This window comes from Cucumis melo, chromosome 6 (genome assembly GCF_025177605.1).
Source record: "Cucumis melo cultivar AY chromosome 6, USDA_Cmelo_AY_1.0, whole genome shotgun sequence".
Taxonomy (NCBI): Eukaryota; Viridiplantae; Streptophyta; class Magnoliopsida; order Cucurbitales; family Cucurbitaceae; genus Cucumis; species Cucumis melo.
In genome coordinates, this window is record NC_066862.1 from 30,325,813 (window position 1) to 30,345,954 (window position 20,142).

General features: G+C 39.5%; 2 protein-coding genes across 3 annotated transcripts; one reads left to right on the forward strand and one right to left on the reverse strand.

Annotated features, from left to right (window-relative positions):
- The first annotated feature begins 10,224 nt into the window (after positions 1-10,224).
- LOC103490953 (protein TPX2) lies at positions 10,225-15,375 on the forward strand. 2 transcript variants are annotated; one of them, XM_008450711.3, is made up of 17 exons: positions 10,225-10,572; positions 10,940-11,083; positions 11,187-11,276; positions 11,500-11,653; positions 11,986-12,091; positions 12,596-12,646; positions 12,990-13,087; positions 13,186-13,261; positions 13,359-13,421; positions 13,575-13,690; positions 13,787-13,865; positions 13,944-14,009; positions 14,095-14,154; positions 14,263-14,340; positions 14,467-14,511; positions 14,750-14,853; positions 14,944-15,375. In XM_008450711.3, the coding sequence occupies exons 1-17, from the start codon at positions 10,404-10,406 to the stop codon at positions 14,960-14,962; spliced, it is 1,518 nt and encodes a 505-aa protein (XP_008448933.1). In that variant the 5' UTR covers positions 10,225-10,403; the 3' UTR covers positions 14,963-15,375. The 2 variants fall into 2 exon arrangements, with proteins under 2 accessions (XP_008448933.1, XP_008448936.1); XM_008450714.3 differs by having other exon boundaries at positions 10,226-10,572; positions 14,737-14,853.
- LOC103490952 (guard cell S-type anion channel SLAC1) lies at positions 15,065-20,115 on the reverse strand. Its single transcript, XM_008450710.2, has 4 exons — positions 19,479-20,115; positions 18,362-18,823; positions 16,819-17,162; positions 15,065-15,838 (listed from the first exon to the last, which is right to left on the reverse strand). Exons 1-4 carry the CDS (start codon positions 20,031-20,033, stop codon positions 15,475-15,477), a joined length of 1,725 nt encoding a protein of 574 aa, XP_008448932.1. The 5' UTR covers positions 20,034-20,115; the 3' UTR covers positions 15,065-15,474.
- Positions 20,116-20,142: the final 27 nt, after the last annotated feature.

Below are 20,142 nucleotides of genomic sequence, written 5' to 3' on the forward strand. Positions count from 1 at the left end.
AGAGTCTCACACTTCCCCATGCCTCTTTTTAAAAGAAATAAAAATAATAAAAATAATAAAAGAATCTTTAAAACCCTCTTTCCTCTCTCCTCCAATAACCACTTTTGACCCTTTCCAAGGCCATTTATTTGTTAAGCCAATAATTTATTTCACCCCCCTAACTTCATAATTAAACCATAAAAACTTTAGTTTAATACCAATAATAAACACACTTAGGATTAATATTATTAGTGGTCCAAAATAACAAAGGAAACCGAAAATGTTGGGCGTTACAATCTTCCCTCCAAAAAAAAAACTTTCGTCCTCGAAAGTTCTAATCCTCGAACAGCTCGGGGTGCTGGGCTCTCATATCCTCTTCTTTCTCCCACGTTGCCTCTTCCACTCCATGGTTTTGCCAAAGGATTTTAACCAGTGGGATTTCTCGACTGCGAAGCTTCTTGACCTCCCTTGCCAGGACCTCGACAGGCTGCTCCTCGTAGCTCAGGTTCTCGCTAACCTGCAGTGGCTCGAAGTCCACCACATGTGTTGGGTCTGCGACATATTTCCTCAGCATGGAGATATGGAATACGTCGTGCACTGCAGCAAACGATGGGGGTAGCGCCAAGCGGTAAGCCACGGGGCCAATCCGCTCCAATATCTCGAACGGCCCTACGAAGCGTGGGCTCAGCTTCCCCTTCTTCGCGAACCTCAGAACACCCTTCATGGGTGCAACCTTCAGAAAGACCATATCTCCCACTTCAAACTCGAGGTCCTTACGTCGTACATCAGCGTAACTCTTCTGTCTGCTCTGGGCTGTCAGCATACGAGCTCGGATCTTCTGTATGGCTGCGTTGGTCGTCTGCACTAATTCGGGGCCTAGCATCCTCTGCTCTCCAACCTCGCCCCAGCAGACAGGGGATCTACAGCACTTGCCATACAGAGCCTCGAACGGTGCCATACCGATAGTAGCCTGGTAGCTGTTGTTATAGGCAAACTCCATCAGATGCAGATGGGAGTCCCAACTTCCTGAAAACTCTAGTACGCAGGCTCGCAGCATGTCTTCTAAAATCTGGTTCAATCTCTCTGTCTGACCATCAGTCTGAGGGTGGAATGCCGTGCTGAAGTCCAACCTTGTACCTAATGCAATTTGAAGTCCTTTCCAGAACTTCGATGTGAAACGGGCGTCTCTGTCTGAAATGATGGATACGGGTACTCCATGTAGTCTCACAATCTCTGTCATATATAGCTGCCCCCACTTACTGGCAGTGTAAGTGGATTTCCCTGGCACGAAATGGGCCGACTTCGTGAGTCTGTCGACCACGACCCAGATCACCGTGTAGCCCCTTAGGGTCTTGGGCAGTCCCGTAATAAAATCCATCGACACACTCTCCCACTTCCACCCTGGCACACTCAAGGGTTGCAACAACCCTGCTGGATGCTGCCTAGGTGCCTTCACCTGCTGGCACACCAAGCATCTACTGACAAAGTCTGCCACATCCCTCTTCATGCCCCTCCACCAATAGACACTCCTTAAGTCCTGGTACATCTTCGTACTCCCAGGGTGCATGGTAAACGGGGAACTGTGAGCCTCAGTCAAAAGCTCCGTCTTAACTGCGCTGTCTTCCGGCACACAGAGGCGTCCTTCAAACATAAGGCCATCGTCAGAGGATATGGAGAAGCCTTCACCTTGCTCTGTCTCTACCACGCGACGCTTCTCTGCCAGATAAGGATCATTCAGCTGAGCAGCAGTGATCTTTTGCCTCAAGGTTGGCTGGACTGTCAACTGAGCCAACTGTGCGGTAACCTCACCTACTGAGACTGCAATCTCTGCCCTCTCAAAGTCCCTGAGTAAGGGGGTCTGCTTGGTGATTAGCGCTGCTGAATGTGCAACTTTCCTACTTAGCGCATCAGCCACTACATTCGCTTTACCTGGGTGGTATAGGATCTCGCAGTCGTAGTCTTTCACCAACTCAAGCCACCTCCTCTGCCTCATGTTCAACTCCTTCTGGGTGAAGAAGTACTTTAGGCTCTTATGATCGGTGTAAATCTGAATCTTCTCACCGTACAGATAGTGCCTCCATATCTTCAGTGCAAAGACTACAGCTGCCAACTCCAAGTCATGGGTAGGGTAGTTCTGCTCATGGATCTTCAACTGGCGGGAGGCATAAGCAACTACCTTACCCTGCTGCATCAGGACACAACCTAGTCCCTTCTTGGAGGCGTCACTATAGATTACAAAGTTTCCCGAACCATCGGGCACTGTCAGGACCGGTGCAGTCACTAGCTTCTGTTTGAGCTCCTGAAAGCTCCTCTCGCAAGCTGGGCTCCAGACAAAAGGGGTTCCCTTCTTGGTCAACTGGGTCAACGGGCTGGCTATACGTGAGAAGTCTTCCACGAACCTCCTGTAGTAACCTGCCAAGCCCAGAAAACTTCGAATTTCACTAACCGTGGACGGTCGGGTCCAGTTGGTCACCGCTTCAATCTTTGCGGGATCTACTGAAACTCCCTCACTGGAAACCACGTGGCCAAGAAACGTCACCTTCCTTAACCAGAATTCACACTTGGAGAACTTGGCATACAACTTGTTGGCTCGAAGGGTCTCCAGAACTTGGTGTAAGTGCTCCTCGTGCTCAGCCTCAGTTTTTGAGTAAATGAGGATGTCGTCAATGAAGACTATGACGAACGAGTCTAGAAACTCCTTAAACACCCTGTTCATCAGATCCATGAATACTGCAGGAGCGTTAGTCAAGCCGAAAGACATCACAACGAATTCGTAATGTCCGTACCTCGATCGAAAGGCCGTCTTGGGGATGTCACCGTCCCTAATCCTCAACTGGTGATAGCCTGATCGCAGGTCGATCTTGGAGAAGACGGTGGCTCCCTGCAACTGATCGAACAGGTCATCAATCCTGGGCAAGGGGTAGCGGTTTTTGACTGTCACCTTGTTCAGTTCTCGGTAGTCAATACAAAGGCGCATTGACCCATCCTTCTTCTTCACGAACAATACTGGGGCTCCCCAAGGCGACACACTGGGCCGGATGAAGCCTTTGTCCAGCAACTCCTGTAACTGGACCTTCAACTCCTTTAGTTCGGCTGGAGCCATTCTGTAAGGGGCCCTCGAGATTGGGGCAGTGCCCGGCTCTAACTCGATAGCGAAGTCTACTTCTCTGGGAGGCGGAAGTCCTGGAAGTTCGTCTGGAAAAACGTCGGGGTACTCTCTTACCACTGGTTCGGAAGATAGGGAAACTTCCGGCTCTCTCACATCCACTACGCTTGCCAAAATACCCCAAGTACCCTGGCTGAGTAGTTTACTAGCCTTCATGGCTGAGATGACCTTGGGTATACATACCATGCCTGCCCCCCTGAATTTGAAACTAGCCTCGGAGGGAGGGTTGAAGACAACTTCCTTGCCATAACAGTCTATATTTGCATGGTTGGCTGATAGCCAATCCATGCCTAGTATCACATCAAAATCCTGCATGTCTAACACTAGCAAGGTCACGTCTAACATACGATTCGCTATCTCTACCCGACATGCCTTTATTTGTTCTTTGGATAACAGGACCTCCCCAGATGGAGTAGAAACCGACAAAACACTACCCAAAGGCTCTACCTCTAAACCCACATGCTGAACGAAAACGGAGGATATAAACGAGTGGGATGACCCAGAGTCAAATAGCACAAAAGCATAGTGCCCCAAAATTGGGAGCGTACCTGTCACCATAGTGCCAGCTCGCTCAGCCTCCTGCCGGGTAGTGGCGAAAACTCTCCCCTGCTGGGCCGCAGAAGGCTGGGGCGGTGTCGTCTCAAAGGGTTTCCGAGGACACATATCAGCAGTGTGCCCCGGCTGTCTGCACCTAAAGCAGACTCCACTTCCAGCCAAGCAACGACCTCCGTGGACTCTCCCGCAGGTAGTACAAGCGGGTAGCTCTCTCAGAGTCCTCCCGGCTGCTGCAAGCTCCCGTCGGTGTCTCTGGAAGACACCTCCTGACCTCAGTGTTCGCTGCGGTGCTACGTCAGGCTGCGTCTCAACCTTTCTCTTCTGTCCCAAGGCTGACCCTCTGCCGGCAGCCTTAGACGCATCGGCTCTCTCAGGCAGGCTCAAATCCAGTGCTATACGTAGTGCATCAGCATGCGTGGCTGGGCGGAGGGCTCTGACAATGCCCTGAAGGTCTAGCCTGAGTCCTCTAACAAATTTCTCCGTCCTGGCAGCCTCATCTCTTACCATATCGGGAGCAAAGCGGGACAGCATATCGAACTCGGCGTCGTACTGCTCCACCGTCATGTCGCCTTGCTCCAAGTTTAGGAACTCTTGCAGCTTGGCGTGCTTCACATTGGCGGAGAAAAACTTAGCATAGAAGTTCTCCTTGAACTGCTCCCATGTTATTTTGCTTACATCGCCCCCTAGCATTCTCTCCGCGGTCTCCCACCAGGCGGTGCCCCTGTCCTCCAAGAAGAAGACTGCACACTGCACCTTCTGGTCTTCTGGGCACTTCATGTACCGGAAAATAGTCTCTATGGACGTCAACCACATTTGGGCCTTTGTGGGGTTGTCCATGGATCCGTCAAAGGTCTTGGGATTATACTTCCTGAAATCCCGTAAGTGTTTCGCCTCGGCCGACAGTTGAACTGGTACTGGTTGAGCTTCCTCAGGGGCTGGAGGAGCGACGGCCTGAGCCTGAACAGGGGCGGCCTGGGCCTGAGCAGGGGCGGCCTCGGCCTGAACAGGGGCGGCCTGGTTCTGCTGGGCGGCAAGGAAAGGCGCCAAAGCAGCTTGCAGCATGTCCTGATAACGCTGCTCCATTGCGGCGAGATCCGCCTGGGTGACCGGTGCGTTTGGGTCGACTGCCGGTGCAACAGGTGGCGCCTCCGGCTGGCCACGACCGGCTCCTCTGCCTCCCCTACCACCTCCTCGGCGTGTACCTCTACGTGGCGGCATTCTCCCTAAAATTCACCAACAAACTTCTCACCACAAGAACTTAACACCCTATATCTAGGTCTTAGACTATTCAGGCAAAATTGTAATCTTAACATTAGCAAGGCTTTAGACATACCTGGCGAGTGCCGAAGGACCGTATAGCCATAGGGTGAAGTAAAACCAAACAAAAATGACTTACATCGTAGGTCAGTCTACAGAACCTAAAACACTGTGCTCTGATACCAACTGTAACGACCCAACTCCTTATGCTGAATCGAAGTCATTACTAAATATAGAACAAGTGGTTTAAGTCTAAAAAATTTTATTAAAAGCATACGGTTCAAGAAATTCATTTATAAAAACATAAACAAGGTGGTCATGCAAAAATGTAAAAACGTTCTGAAATCCTACTCGGGCCCTATCTACATAAAAGATAGTGAAAAATAAAAAGTACTCAAACTCAAATGCTAAAATCTGAAATAAGAAATAAGCGGAAGCGGTAGTCCCTATGGCCCTCCTCGGTCTCACTTCGGGTCGCTCGCCAGCTTGCCCTTGCCCTTGCCCCGTCCTCTACCTGAAAACATAAAATGGAGAGAATGAGTATAAAAATACTCAGTAAGGGACCCACTACTAGTCCCACTAGGTGCCTGTTAACTTCCTGTTAGAGTCCTGATAACTGGTACCCAATCTCTGGCACGTTCCCGAACACGTGCAATCATGCGCTCCCGTAGGAACGTAACTCTGGTCTTCGGTGCCCGGGGACACCTAGGACAGTCGGGATGCGAGGACCCCGTCGAGTCACTCGAGTCATGTCTATATCATGCTAGACTGGCGTCCCGTCGGACCACACAGTCCTCAATAGGTGGTGATCCCGAAGGACACCCATGCAGGTACGACTCTAACAGAATCAAGCTAACAGGTACCCTAATTTGCAGTATACATACACATGGCATCAGCATATAACATGTCACATAAATCATTTCTACACTCTCCGTCCCGACATTCGTCGTAACCATAATAAATCTTGCCACGCATAACAGGCTATAGCACAACTATATCGTCATTTGCATCATACTAACATTTATTTCAGGCATCATACTGTCAAACTCTCAATATGCAACATAGGGCATACACAGTCTCATACTTCAAACATGAAACTAGTAGTAGAATCTCTTACCTGGAGATCTACTTGTCGAGTCCTAACCGCGAGGCAGTACGCTTTCCAAGCGACGAAGTCCTAACTGTTTAATAAGTCAAAATTCGTAAACAGGTCGCCAACGACCAACGGTTCGAGACTCAATTGAATTTAACTTACCCTAGAAGGAGGTTGCAGTGCTCGAGCCCCTACTGAAGGAAATCCCGCGCTGCAGTAATTTCTTGGTCCAAGACGTCCCTTGAGGAAAATAATATAATTTAGATCCAAATTAATTTAACTAACGTCCGAGCATGGAGTCTTACCGGAAAAACCACAATAATTAATTAGCTTACCAAAATATAGGTGGATGGAGCCAATTTAGTCCTGGCGGCTCGGCTGGAAGAAGACAGGACCGGCTCGGCTTGGGCAGACGCGGCTCGGCTCGGTACAGGGATTTCGCGTGCGGCTCGGCTTGCAACAGGGGGAGACGCGGCTCGGCTTGCAACAGGGAAGACGCGGCTCGGCTACACAGAAGCGCGCGGCGCGGCTTCACACGCGGACGCGGCTCTTCGGTTTCGGCTTCGGGCGCGCGGGCGTGGAGCGGCTCCGGGTTCGTTCGTCGGCTGGAGGCACGCGCGGCGGATCGGCTTCGAGTGGCGGCTGCGGGAGACGGCTGGGCGCGGATCGAAGTGGCTCCCTTCGGCTCGATCGGAGCGACGCGGCTGACGGAGCTTCTCGGATCGACGCGGCTGACGGAGCTTCTCGGATCGACGCGGCTGACGGAGCTTCTCGGATCGACGCGGCTGACGGAGCTTCTCGGCTACACAGATCGGCTCGATCGAAGCGACGCGACGCGGCTCGGCTATCCTCCTGATCGGAGCGGCGCGGCGTCGGCGGTCTTCCTTAGGTCGAAACGGCGCGGCGGGTTCCGGCTCGGCTGGCGGCTGCGGATTCGGCTGCAGACGCGCGGAGGATGGCTCGGCTTCCACTCGGCTTGCAGACGCGCGGTGGGTCGGCTCTACTACGGCCGGCTCCGAGGGTTATTCTTTCAGCTGGCGGCGGCGGCGTGCGGCGGCGTGCGGCGGCGTGCGGCGGCGGCTAGGGTTTCCTCTTCTATTTTTTTTTTCTTTCTTTTCTTTGGGAAGGTGAAGAGTCTCACACTTCCCCATGCCTCTTTTTAAAAGAAATAAAAATAATAAAAATAATAAAAGAATCTTTAAAACCCTCTTTCCTCTCTCCTCCAATAACCACTTTTGACCCTTTCCAAGGCCATTTATTTGTTAAGCCAATAATTTATTTCACCCCCCTAACTTCATAATTAAACCATAAAAACTTTAGTTTAATACCAATAATAAACACACTTAGGATTAATATTATTAGTGGTCCAAAATAACAAAGGAAACCGAAAATGTTGGGCGTTACAGAGAAGATGTCACATAATAATATAAAACAAAACTATATCATATAAAAAAGACAAAACAAGATGTTACCAAATATTCTTTGCGCAAAAGATATGGTTAAAATACCATATTCGAATCGATTCAAACACAATTTAAATAATTAATTTTGTTTAATAACTATTTGATTTTTTCTTTCAAAGTTTGTAAATACTTTTTTCCATCTATTACTTTTTATGTTACGTTTCAAAATTGTCTTCAAAATTAAAGTCAAAATCAGAAAATCAATGTCTCATTTGGTAACTACTTGTTTTTTGGTATTTGGTGAAACATGTTCTTTCTCAATTTTATTTTACAATAATTTGCGTATTTCTTTAAATTCTTAACCAAAAATTAAAAAGAAAAAAAAAATACTTTAAACCTTTTTAGCTTTCAACATTTAGCTTGATTATTGACAATATTGGTAAAAAGTAGGTAAAAAAAAAGTAAAAAATTTAGACGTGAAAATTAGTGTTTAAATGCTTAACTTTCGTTAAAAAGCGAAGGCCTCGTTTGATAACCATTCAGTTTTTTGTTTTTAAATATTAAATTTACAAACATCAACTTTACCTCTAATTTTTTTGCTTTGCTATCTACCTTTTACAGGTGTTTTTTAAAAACCAAGTTAATTTTTTAAAACAATTTTCTGGAAACATGTTATATCCCCAAATAACCATTATTGTGTGTATATATATTTCTTTAGATTTGGTTGTAAATCAACGGTTTGAAAATATTTATTAGATTATCGTAGTTTCTAATAGGTCGAATGTTGAATCCAAGACATTGGAGAGAGAAACTAAAACTCCCACATTCTTCTAAATATTTTCACAACTACAATATATCATTAATTATTTTTAAAAACTACAATATTTATTCATATTTACCGTAAATCAATTATTATAAGTCGAATGAGTCTATAAAAAATAATTATTGATAATTTATTTTTATTTTAAAAAGTTTAACTAAAAATTCAAATTCCAAACTAACTATCTTCAAATAATCTAACAATCTAAATACCTCGAATTATCCAAAGGATGGGGTCCAAGAAATCTTTTTAACACATCAACCCAATCCATAAATCCAAATTATGAAAATGACAAGTAAGAAATTATGAGAAAGAAAAAAAAAAAGCAAAAATATCAATAAATCCAAAGAGCAAAAAAGAAAAAAAAAAAAAACGCTTCAAGCAAATAAAAAACAATGTTATTATTTAAAAAGAAAGAGTTTCAATGGCCTTTATATAAATATTTAAATTTAAAAACTTAACGTATCACATGCAAAAGAACCATAAAAAAGAAAAAAAAATATAAAAAAGGAAGACTGACAAAGGAAAAATAAAAACCCATTGAATTACCGAAAGTACCCTTTTGGTCCAACGTTCCATTTCCACAATTCATTTGAATTCTCCCCTTCGCGGGCCCGGCCCCTTTCCTTCCCCTTATAAAACGGCTAAAAACCGTTGGTGGCATTCTCGTAAATTACTCCAAGTTACGAGCCCAAATAGACGAAGGAGCCGAAATTTTGCTCAGTCTTCCACATCAAAGAATATCGCCCGCCGCCCGAAATCAGAAGAAAAGCTCGAACCCCCACGTTTCTGTTCCCTCACTTTCAACCCTAACTTATCTCAAATCACCCTTTTGCCCTTCCCAATATTTGAATTTCGAATCTCTCTCCACCTCCTTTTCCATAACGCTTAGGGGTGTAATCGGAAGAATGTTTTGAATCATTTTTATTTGTTCTTAATTTTTATTTTATGTATAAATTTTCAAATTTTTGTTATTTTGGAATCGCAAACTCCCATGAACGTTATATAAGAAATAAAAATAAAAACAATTTAACATATAGTTTGATTTTTTTTTTTTTTTTTTTGTCTTTTCTAAGTTTGATTGATCGGTGATATCTATTTACAAAAATAAAAATAAAAATGATATATTAAAATAACTTTTTTATAAATAATAAATTAGTAAAAATATTTCTAAAAAATACTATTATTACAATAACAATAAACATATTTAGACTTTTGGTTTCCTTGGTTTCAAATAAATTGAAATATTCTTTTATAGGAAATATTTAATAAAAAATAAAATAAAAATTATATCTAATAAATTTAATTTGAGTTTTAAAACAATTTTTTTTTTGAATTTGATGTCAAGGTATAATTGATTTAGTGATATTGGCATGCTCTTAATAAGTAGAGGTTGCAGATTTGATTTTTTATCCTGTAATTATTGGGTTAGAAAATATATTTTAGAGTTTGACAACATGTGAGGGGAGAAGTTCAAATATATCAAACACAATTTAACTATAAATTTCGAAGTATATTTACCTCTAACGGAATGAAAAATAAAATTAAATGATTATAGTTAAAAAAAAATTAGTGTTTAGTTTATCTCAAATATTTTTAAAATTTGTAAAATTATTAGATATTTGTTTAGGCCCAAAATAATAAAAAGTTTTTTAAGAATTTAAATAAAAAGAAAAGTTAAGGGATTAAGGGCTAAAATAAATAATGAACTCAAAAAAGGTAAAATAGCATTGTTTCTTTTTGTTAAGCCTTTTGAGAACTTATATATTCCACATTTAGGAGTTTGTCCCCATCGGGTTATTTTTCAAAAAAGAGTAAAAGTTTTTCTTTTTTTTCTTTTTTCTTTTTTCCCATATTGTTAATATAAAAATATTTTAATTTTTTTTTTTTTTTGTGGGGGCAAATAAATATTAAATTGATTCGATATTCCATAGATTTTCGCTACAGTGAAAAACCCACGCTCCTCCTCCTCCTCCTCGTCTCGTCTTCTCTTCTTCCTTCTTCTACAAATCGATTATTCGATTTCTGAACTTAGGGCTTTATTGGCGTGTTTTCCGATACACATTGCTGCTGCTTGTTTCTTCTTTTACCAACAAGAAGGCGATCGCCATTTCATTAACAGTGAAGAAAATGGATGAGGAAATGGAGGTTGAGCCGGTTATTTTTGAGGCTTATGAAGTTGACATTGAGTATGAGTTTGATGCGGCTAGGTATTTTGATTTCACTCGTGAGGAGAGTTTTGATGAGGCTTCTCAAGCTGAGCTTTGGTTCCAGTCTGCTGGAAGTTACCCTCCTTCTCGTGAGTGTTGTGTTTTTTTGGATTTTATTTGACTTTTTTGTTTCTGTTTTCTGACTTGCTTATCGTTTTCTGGAGGATTTCATTATCATAGGGATTTTTCTGACTAATGTGCTTATTGACATTTTCGTTTTTTGAATCTTAATGATGTTTTGATTTGGTTGTTTTAGCTGTGGAGTTTGTTTCTTTGGTTTTTGAGGAGTGAGGAGTGTTTTAAGGGGACTGGGATTTGTGATTTTCTTGAAATGTTTTTCATGAGCGTGTCCGACGAACTGGAATTCATGATTTTCTTGAAATAATGTGTGTCATTTTCACTGGGTTCATTTCGTTTCTTTGAATTTTCTTTTTATTTTTTTATTTTTTTTGTCAGCGTTTGTAGCGAAACTGTTTTTGAGGGAAGAGTGTCTTTTCGCTATTGGAAATGCTTCTAAAAAATCTGAGGACCAGAATAACACAGTTGATTCCCTTAACGGCGGCCCCCAAGAAGGTGGATCAGTACGCGAGAATGAAAGAGGTATGTTTTTGGTTTAAGGACGTTCTGTTTTCTGTTCATCTCTGCTTTGATATGCTATTCTGGTTGTTGGTTGACGATAACCAATTACGAGATTATCATGTAGATTGCCAAGGAGCAAATAGAGGAATCTTCACCAACTTGCGGGATGGAGACGTACAAAAAATTCACAATCAACAGCTTCAATTTACATCAGGTGGTCTGTCTTTTTCTGAAGAAGTAACTAGTGAATGTAGAACATGAAATCAAAATCTTTAATTAGCTGCATTTTGCTTCTGTCAAAACATATAATTTTCATCAAATATGAATGAACTTTACGGTTGGGGTTGGGTGAGGGGACTATATATGGGTATATGTATTTAAGACTTTTTCCCCCCTTTTTAATATGTTTCTTTTCTATCTTTATTTCTGTTTTCCAGGATCTACATCACACAATCATCTATCTTTGAACAAACCAAAAGTCAAACCCCCATCTTGTGTCAAACCATCTAAACCCCGGGGGACTACTCTGATGAAACCAACAGCAAGCCACTTGGCGAGACAAAATTTCCCTACTCATTATACTGATACCAAGTGAGTACTAGTGATGGTCTCTTCATTTCATTTTCTTGTTTGTCTCGAACCTTTTTCTATTATTGCTGTTTATTATTCTACGTTTTTGTTTGCATAATTTCACCAATCTTTTTGTATTGCACAAACTATCAGGAAAACTACTTTAACTTGTTTGCAGATTCTTCTAATGTATACAATTGTCACAATGGCCTCTGAGTTTGGCTAGAGTGGTCCTTCGTCCTTATTTATTTTCTGAAAAGCCTATTTGGTTACTGAGGCTAGTAATGATTCTGTTAAAAGAAGTCTTCAAAGAGTAACTGACTTGGGTGTATTCATTCTTCTACTAATTTTAGGTTGCAGAGAGTACTTGTTAAGAACAATGAGACAAGTGTCTGTAGCTCTGGAATGGAAAGTCAAGCTATCAAGAAGCAGAAGTTGGATGGAGGTCACTCACGTAAGGTATAATTTCGTCAATTTGTCTCCATAACTTTCTCGCCATACATCATCAGTATTTTTTATTTCTACTCAATCTTTAGTTGAATTGATGCCTAAGTTTAATCACTGTTTTAAAAGGCATCTTTAGGTCTAGGCTCATGGAAGTGCACCTTTGGATGTTGTCGGATGGAAATTGAGATAATCTCACTCAAATGGTTAAATTGTATATCTCAGTAATATCACCATGGGGTTTTCGCCCTTCTTTTTCTTTTTTGTTATAGAAGTTATAAGATACAAACTATTATTTGGCCTAGAATAGTTTGTACGTAAGACAGTCATTTTGTAGATAACTTATTTCATATGATCTTTGCATGCATTGTTGATGAGTTTATCTCACCCTTCAATGGCTTGCATTGTGCATGCTTCAGTGTGAAGTTAGCTAAGTACTTTGGTAATCATGGAATCTTTTGAACAATTCTGCTATGCACTTAAACTTTGCATGAGTTCTAATTTTAACCTTGCATACAGGTGAATGAAATAAAGCAACAGACTAGTTTAGTCCACAAGCTTCCCAAACAGGTGTGCTTTTATTATTATCATTATTAATATTTATCAGCTCTATCTCCTTGGATAAAGTTCATTTATGAAAGATGAAGTCCATGACATCTTTCAAATGACCAAGTAGTATGAGCATGTTCTTAGAGATAAATGCAAGTGTGTATCTTCAAATTTTGGCATTTTAGACTGTATATTCTGTAGATTTTCCATACTATTGTATGTGTTATCAGCCTTTTATTTTTTCTTTGCCTGCACTATTCTTAATTCAAATTTGAGGCGTTTCAACTGATTCAGGATTCTAATTATTGAACAAGAGACTTAGTTTATTATACGCAACTATCTGAGTATCTTGATGTATTGGCAGGATGGAGTTGCTGAAAGAACTACTTTGAATGCCAAACCGAAGATTACAGTTCCTAGGCAGCCTGACCTTGAAACAGCCCATAGGGCACATAGAATAAGGTTTGAAATTGATGCTTCTTTAGTTTACTTTAGTTAGAAAAATGTAGGTCCCAGATTATTCATAGGGTTTACAGTTACTTAAATTGCTTTGATGCCAGACTGAAAAGTAGGATGGAAGAAGATTATGAGATACCAAGTACTCGAAGATTTAGAGCCCGCCCGTTAAACAGAAAAGTTGGTACTTGTATCCGATAATATTATTAAATAATATAATATTTTATTGATGTTTCCTGTTTTCTGATTGGCGATGCACGCCCTTTTCATATCGCAGATTTTAGAGGCTCCCTCACTTCCGCTTCCGAAGAAAAGCACTCCCAAATTGCCTGAGTTTCAAGTAAGACATTTTCTGTCTTGTTCAACGAGGATACTTATAAGAAGTGTCCTTGAAGAAGAATAAAAAAAGCAGCAATAAAATGTAGAGTGAGATGTGACAAGCTTTTATACTATTCCTCATGTTGTCTTTTGTGTTTGTTGCCATACCTCTTAGGAATTTCACTTGAGAACGTTGGAGAGGGCCATGCAAAATACTTCGGCTGTTTCGTCTTCAGCCTTTCATCATGATTATTCTGACATTACTGTCACTAGAAATTTGGAGTCCAGAAGGTATTAAAATGAAAAAAGAATCTTGTACTGCTCCCAGTAAAATACAAATACCGACTCTTTCGTCACAATACTGATCGGTTGTATTTGTCTGTCTAGATCAAATGCCATTGATGCTCAAAAGAATGATGAGTATCATGTAATGCAAAATTTCAAGGCATGCCCTCTTAATAGGAAGGTAAATAAAATAATTTATCGATGCTTTGCATGATAATGCTGAGCAATTAGGCTTTTATTTATGGCGTGACTGGTGCAGATATTTTCAAGTAAAGGTGAAATGGGTGTTTTTAGAAATAGCAAGCAGGAAACCACAATACTAATCGTAAGCTCTTATTTTTCCCCATATTTTCCTAATGCACATTCTTATCTTTCCTATTCCTAAATCTGTAAGATGACATCATATTCAGGAATTTAAATTCCATAACGAGAAGAGAATTCTCCAACCACCAACAGAACTTTTCAACAAGGTAGTTATAGGTTAATTTGTTGTTGTTTTTATTAATTAATAATTGATTAATTATAATTCTGTCTCTTTAGTTTTATGACTAATGTGATTGTTTTAATATTCTTACTAGCTTTCGCTGACATCTCAACTCCACTCAAATAATGGACCCTTAACAAAAGTTCCTTCCCGTCCATCCATACCTTTGAAGGTATTAATTCATTTTCATAATTTCATAGTTTCCTGGATTCGCTTAGAATTTTCTCAGTCATCTTTCTTTAGAAATTAAAATTTTCTAACGTCTAAATTCTTTTATTCTCGATCTTTTTGGGATAAGAGCTCAAAGGAAAATAATTCGGTGTTGTTTCAACCAGAACATAAGGTAAATGCTGTACCTTCTTTTGGAAAAGATCTTTCCTCCTTGTTCAATTTCATTTTAATGACCGACACTGGTAGAAGTGTCGTTTCAACCAGAAACAATAATTCGGTGTTGCTTCAACCTTATGGGTTTCTTTTATGGGCTCATAAGATTCTGCCTTCACTGGTAGAAGCAAGTTTTTTTTTATTTTTTTATTTTTTTATTTTTAACTTTTGTCTTATGCATTAGCATTCTATTGCAGATAACTCAATTGGTGAAAGAAACACCTGCAATTGCGGCAAAGCAGATTTATATGGGAAATAATGGATGCATATCTGATTCCTGCAACAATCAGTTGACCGTGAGGTATGCCATATAGATAGTCGTGAATGTGATAGTATTGCTAATCATCTTACCACTTGAAATCAACTAAAGATAAATCTCTTAACCATACAGGAATCCGGGAATTCGCTAAGCACATTCAAAATTCGGAAAGAGTAGTTTCTTTCTGCTGGGGCATCTGATTTTTGGTTTCAGCCATTAAATAGAAACCATTACATGATGTTGATAACAACAGTACAGAAAAGGTTGTCGAGCTATTTTTTCTTCATAGAAATCAATTGAAGTCCATAATAGTACAGGAAAAGTTGTCAAACAGTTGTTCTCTAGATTTATCTAACCCCCAACTCCTTATGTTTCCCCCAACTTGTATCCAAATCCAAATAAAGCATGCAAGTTTTCCGAATATGTATAGCCCCCATTCTCCCCCCCCCCCCCCCCCCCCCCTTCCAGCTTCTTTGTACCCCTCGTAAATGTATTGTTCGCTACTTGAAAAAATATAGATACACAGCTTCATCTTCACAGTTACATCCTCATGTTTAAAACAAATCTTCGAATCATTAAACCGGTCGTGGAAACACTGGTGTATACATTTATATATATTGATGAACTGGTTGAGGCATATTTGTGTAGGGAGGAGGAAGAGTTTCAAAATGGCTCATTATGTGATGTTTGTTGTGCATCAAAATCATCTTTATTGTTGTTGTTATGTTTGGTAAGAGCTTGCTTTGTCCAGCGTTTAAGGTCGTAAGCCTTTTTGAATGGTCTTCTGTCCTTGATAAGTCTCTTCTTTGTGATAGCAATGGCCAGGTCGTTGGGGAACAGTGTCTTCCAAACAAAAGCATGAAGAAGAGTGGAGACAAAGAGAAGAGACACCATAGTTGAGGACATGAAAGAAAGGGTAAGTGCTAAACCTTTACTTACAACTGTAGGGACATGCTCTGCATACTTTATGGTTGCTACTGAAGCTGTTGTCATTGGAAATGTGTAAGACCACCAAGCTACTGAAAACCTGCAAAGGAAATTCACATGTTTTCAGGTATATTAATGAAAATAATAATTATTTTTGATTTGATTGGTTTCTCTTGAAATCCAAAATTTTATTCAAATCTCTGTTCAAATTTTCAATCAGTAGTAGTGATGGGGTTGTTGGTGTGATCCAAGGCAGTTTCTTGGGTTTGATGGAATGAAATGGTGGTTTCAGAATGGGGCATAATACAAAAAGTAGATTCTATGGTTGCCCACTTGTTTTTTTTTTCTTTTTTCTTTTTTAATAAATAATCAAAAGTTGGTTGAATCATCATGTATCTGAACTTTTAAAATCAATGATTAGGTGTAATTTCTATGCATCTAATTTTTTAAAATCTTTCGCATGACATTTTTTTTTATCAAGGTGTCGTTTTGACTACAATTCTGGATGCACTAAACTTTTCTTTTGTATTTAATAAGTTTTGTACCCTTTTTAAAAACTTGTAAGATCCATTTTTGTAACAATGTCGAAAGGGACTAAATGGAGAAACTGAAAATTTTAAATTAGATTCTACGAATGATTTTTTTTTTTTTTAAATAGTAGCAAATAATCTCCGAATTTTCTCTTGATTTAGGACATCCCTATATTTTCAAAACAATAGCATTAAACTTTCGTACAAAAACTCTAGAACTGAACATCAACAGTGTAACATGTTGGGTCGAGTTCAAACATTCATTCATAGTCACTTTCTATATCACCTAAAAATCAGAACTCGATTTCTATTTTACCGTAAATATATTTTTTAAATGTACATAAAAGCACAATTGCATTTTTAAAACAAATAACAAAGTTTAGGAGTAATTTTTATGCCCTAACCGTTATTTATCACATCAACCATCAAGTTCAATTCAATCAACGTGTCACATCAACCAACAATAGCAGTCATACCATTAAAAGAAAAGGAGAGCTTTTAAGAATCTTTAAAAAGGAAAAAAGAAAAGAAAGAAACAACAAGCTCTGACCTGAATCCAGTGAAGAAGTTGAGCCTAACAACGAGAGAAATATAGAGAAACAGAGCAATGAAGAAGCAAGTTCTTGATAAGCCATCAAAGTCATCATAAATGGTCTGCCAAGCAATGCTGGCTGCAGAAGGGGCAGCTATGAACATTGAGTAAACAGGATGCAGTTCCTTAGGCAATGCCTCACTCGTCGGCAGCCTTTGATAAAGTGTCACAAACACTACTAAATAATGTGCAAACCCAACTGACCATAAGAACTTTGCTGCCTCCAACCACCCACATTTCGCCGCTAGTATCGCCCCCACGAAGTTCCCGACCACTGACAAGTGCGACGACGGGTTCACCACCTAACAACGTATGAATCAATCATTAAATTTTATTGCAGTTTTTTGAACTTCAAACTTTTGGATTTGGTGGTAATAATTTTAGTAGGATTTCGTGCCTTTCGAATCATTAATTTTCCATTCAAATTAGTATTGATACCCATTTCTTTGTTAAGTTGGGTGCTTTTACGAGTAACTTAGTGGTTATCCTTATTGGATTTTTAAGTTTATTTTGATATGATGCTTCCAAACGTTCGAATTGTTTATTTAAGGGACTGTTTAGACATATTGAGTTGGTTATTATAGTATGTGGGTATTATATTTGGGTTATAATATTCTGCGTTTAGGGTATAAGCTATTTTAGTTTGAGTTATAATAATTAAGAATTTCAACTTGCATATAATTTGTTTATAAATAGGCCTCTTTTCAAATGGAAAGATTTTTGGCCATTTTGCTATTTTTGAATTTTCAAAATATATTTTTTCCTCTCTTCAAAAATAAATAAATCTCAACCCTAAATTTAATCTCCAATTTCCATCACTCTCTCATTTCCTTCACTTAATCGGGTCCCACAACCCGGTTTTAAGTTTTAGTGGGTCAATACTAGTGGTGGTCTCAGTTCGAGTTTGTGAGAAGATTACGAGGATTTGGGAAGCTACATATGTTATTCTTTCAACCTTAATTTAGCTTAATTAGGGTGGTTATTGATACACGTTAATCTCTAAGTAGTTTGATGTATCTAGACTAAATTTGATTTCTATCATATGCTACTATTATAATAGGAGATCCAAACATTGAATGGACTATAGCAGACCATTCTACACTCAAAGGATGTAGGGGTCTCAAACTTCTTTGAAATTTTTTGAATATCATGGTAGTATGAAAATTTTTCATACTACCTTTGATTCATTGCTTGCCATGATAGCATCATTTAAGAATGACGTGAGATCCACAAAATTAGTTAACAATAAAGTAGTACATAATTCGACAACATATCAAGTCACGAGGGAGAGTAGTTACGGTAATACGAGAAAATTTTCCAAACACCCCTATATGAAAACAAAAAACTAACTTTCCCCTTGCATTTTTCTTTTTGAATAAATTATAATATAGATATGGTTGTGAGTTGATTAAACTAAAATAAGATCTCTAAACCAAGATTAGACAAGCGTAACATATAAATTAAAGCTTTTGGGTTTAGTGGTAGTTTAATTCAAACGCACCTTACAAAGACGACGTTTCCCACCGGATAGCCATTGGCCGTAAATCTTAAGCTCGAGCAAGAAGTATGGGCCCATGAAGGCACACCAAACAGCCGGGTGAAGCGGACCGGACACAAACCGAGGCGGGACGCTGATGGCAAGGAACATACAGACGACCCAAGGGGCAAAGAAGAAGTTAACACGAACAGGATGGAAATACTCTCTTCTAACAGCTTCAAAGTAGAAGATGCACTTGAGAACGTAAGCAAATGTAACTGAGCAAAGGGCAGCTGTGGCCAAGAGCCAAATCGCAAGGTTGATGAACGGGGAAATGTGAAGGAACTCCGTGGCAGGGCTCGTCGAGAGCGCACGCCACAACACGGCCTGGCTGCTGAGACCAAGGCAGATACCGTAGCATCCGATCGGGAATCGGAGAAGGAATGGCCATTTTTCGTCTTTAGGGAGTAGAATGTCTTCATAGTCCTACATGAAAAATCATATTTCAAGAGTTTAAATATAAGTCTTGTCGTTGTTAAGATATATTTATTACATTATTTCATCGTTGAGTCAAAAGCTTAATTAGCAATAAGTTATGACAAAACTTTGAATTTTTAGTACTAGGATGAAGTACCGCTTAGCCTAAGTACGGTTTGACATAATTGATTGTGTTAAAGTTGTGTTGAGTTGGTAACTTTGATGTGTTGGCATCATAAAATTTGTCAAAAAAGAAAACTCTTTAGATGACGGTTAAAATACCATTTAAGTTATCTACTTTGATTTTTATTTTTTATTTTGTAACTTTCAATAAATCTTAAATTTAGTTTTTTATAGTTAATTTTTTTTTATTAAAATCGATTAAAAAATAATTTTTATGTAATTAAATATAATACGTGAATATGTTTTCAAAATTTAAAATAAAAAGGCTTATAAACTAAATAAAGTATTTTTAAAAATTTGATTCGATTATTAGAATATGACTAAAAATTCAAAATATATATACAAATAAACGAAAACAACAAAGTTGTAAACCGTTATTAAAAGTTTGAGAAGAAACAAAAAAGAAATGTATAGTTCAAAAACAGAAAACAAAAAACGAAATGAACATGAAACGGATAAAAAAGAGATGATTATTATATACCTTGACTTGATCAAGTTCAGGTCCTCTAAGAGCAGCAAAATATCTTCCAACAGGAACACTTTTATTCTCAGATTCATCCCTTCCTTCACAACTTTGATCCATTTGATGATCTTTCTTCAATGGCAATAGAGAATTTTGCTTACTAAGAGTTGATTTTGTTCTAAACATACTAAAATCACCTTTCTTCCCTTCAATTATTGTTGAATCAAACCCTCCAAAACTTCTTCCACTCCTTGGAAGAGCCATCCTCTCAATTCCCTTCCCTTTCGAAACCCTATTCAAACCCGTTTCCAACGACATCTGTCGTTCAAACCCCCCCGTCGATCGCGGTGGCGGTGGTGGTGGCCGAACCCGATTATTATTGTTATTATTGTTGTTGTGTTTCTTCGACCGCTTCTCAACTGCATCGGCCAATGCAGATGTCAATATTGTTGGCTGAGCGTTGTGTTGTTGTTGTTCTTCTTCTTCCTTCCCTTCGTCATCCTCTTCTAGAATGTCGACGAAATTAGGGTCATTTGCATGAGAAATGAAAAATGGGGTTTGTTTCTTGTCCATTTTCTCCTCTCTATATGTTCGTTTGGTTGTTTTTTGAAAATTTGAAATTGTTTCAATGGAGGAGATGATATACTATATATATTGTTTTGAATTGAGTTTAGATTTCATA

What these genes read in the sequence shown, in the direction of transcription:
- LOC103490953 (XM_008450711.3), top strand. Translation starts at nt 10,404, where the DNA reads ATGGATGAGGAAATGGAGGTTGAGCCGGTTATTTTTGAGGCTTATGAA. An exon ending in TGGAAGTTACCCTCCTTCTC is followed by an intron (nt 10,573 to 10,939) that starts GTGAGTGTTGTG and finishes TTTTTTTGTCAG; the next exon opens with CGTTTGTAGCGAAACTGTTT. An exon ending in CCAAATTGCCTGAGTTTCAA is followed by an intron (nt 13,422 to 13,574) that starts GTAAGACATTTT and finishes CATACCTCTTAG; the next exon opens with GAATTTCACTTGAGAACGTT.
- LOC103490952 (XM_008450710.2), bottom strand. Translation starts at nt 20,033, where the DNA reads ATGGACAAGAAACAAACCCCATTTTTCATTTCTCATGCAAATGACCCT. An exon ending in CTGAACTTGATCAAGTCAAG is followed by an intron (nt 18,824 to 19,478) that starts GTATATAATAAT and finishes TTTTTCATGTAG; the next exon opens with GACTATGAAGACATTCTACT. An exon ending in AACTTCTTCACTGGATTCAG is followed by an intron (nt 15,839 to 16,818) that starts GTCAGAGCTTGT and finishes TTTCCTTTGCAG; the next exon opens with GTTTTCAGTAGCTTGGTGGT.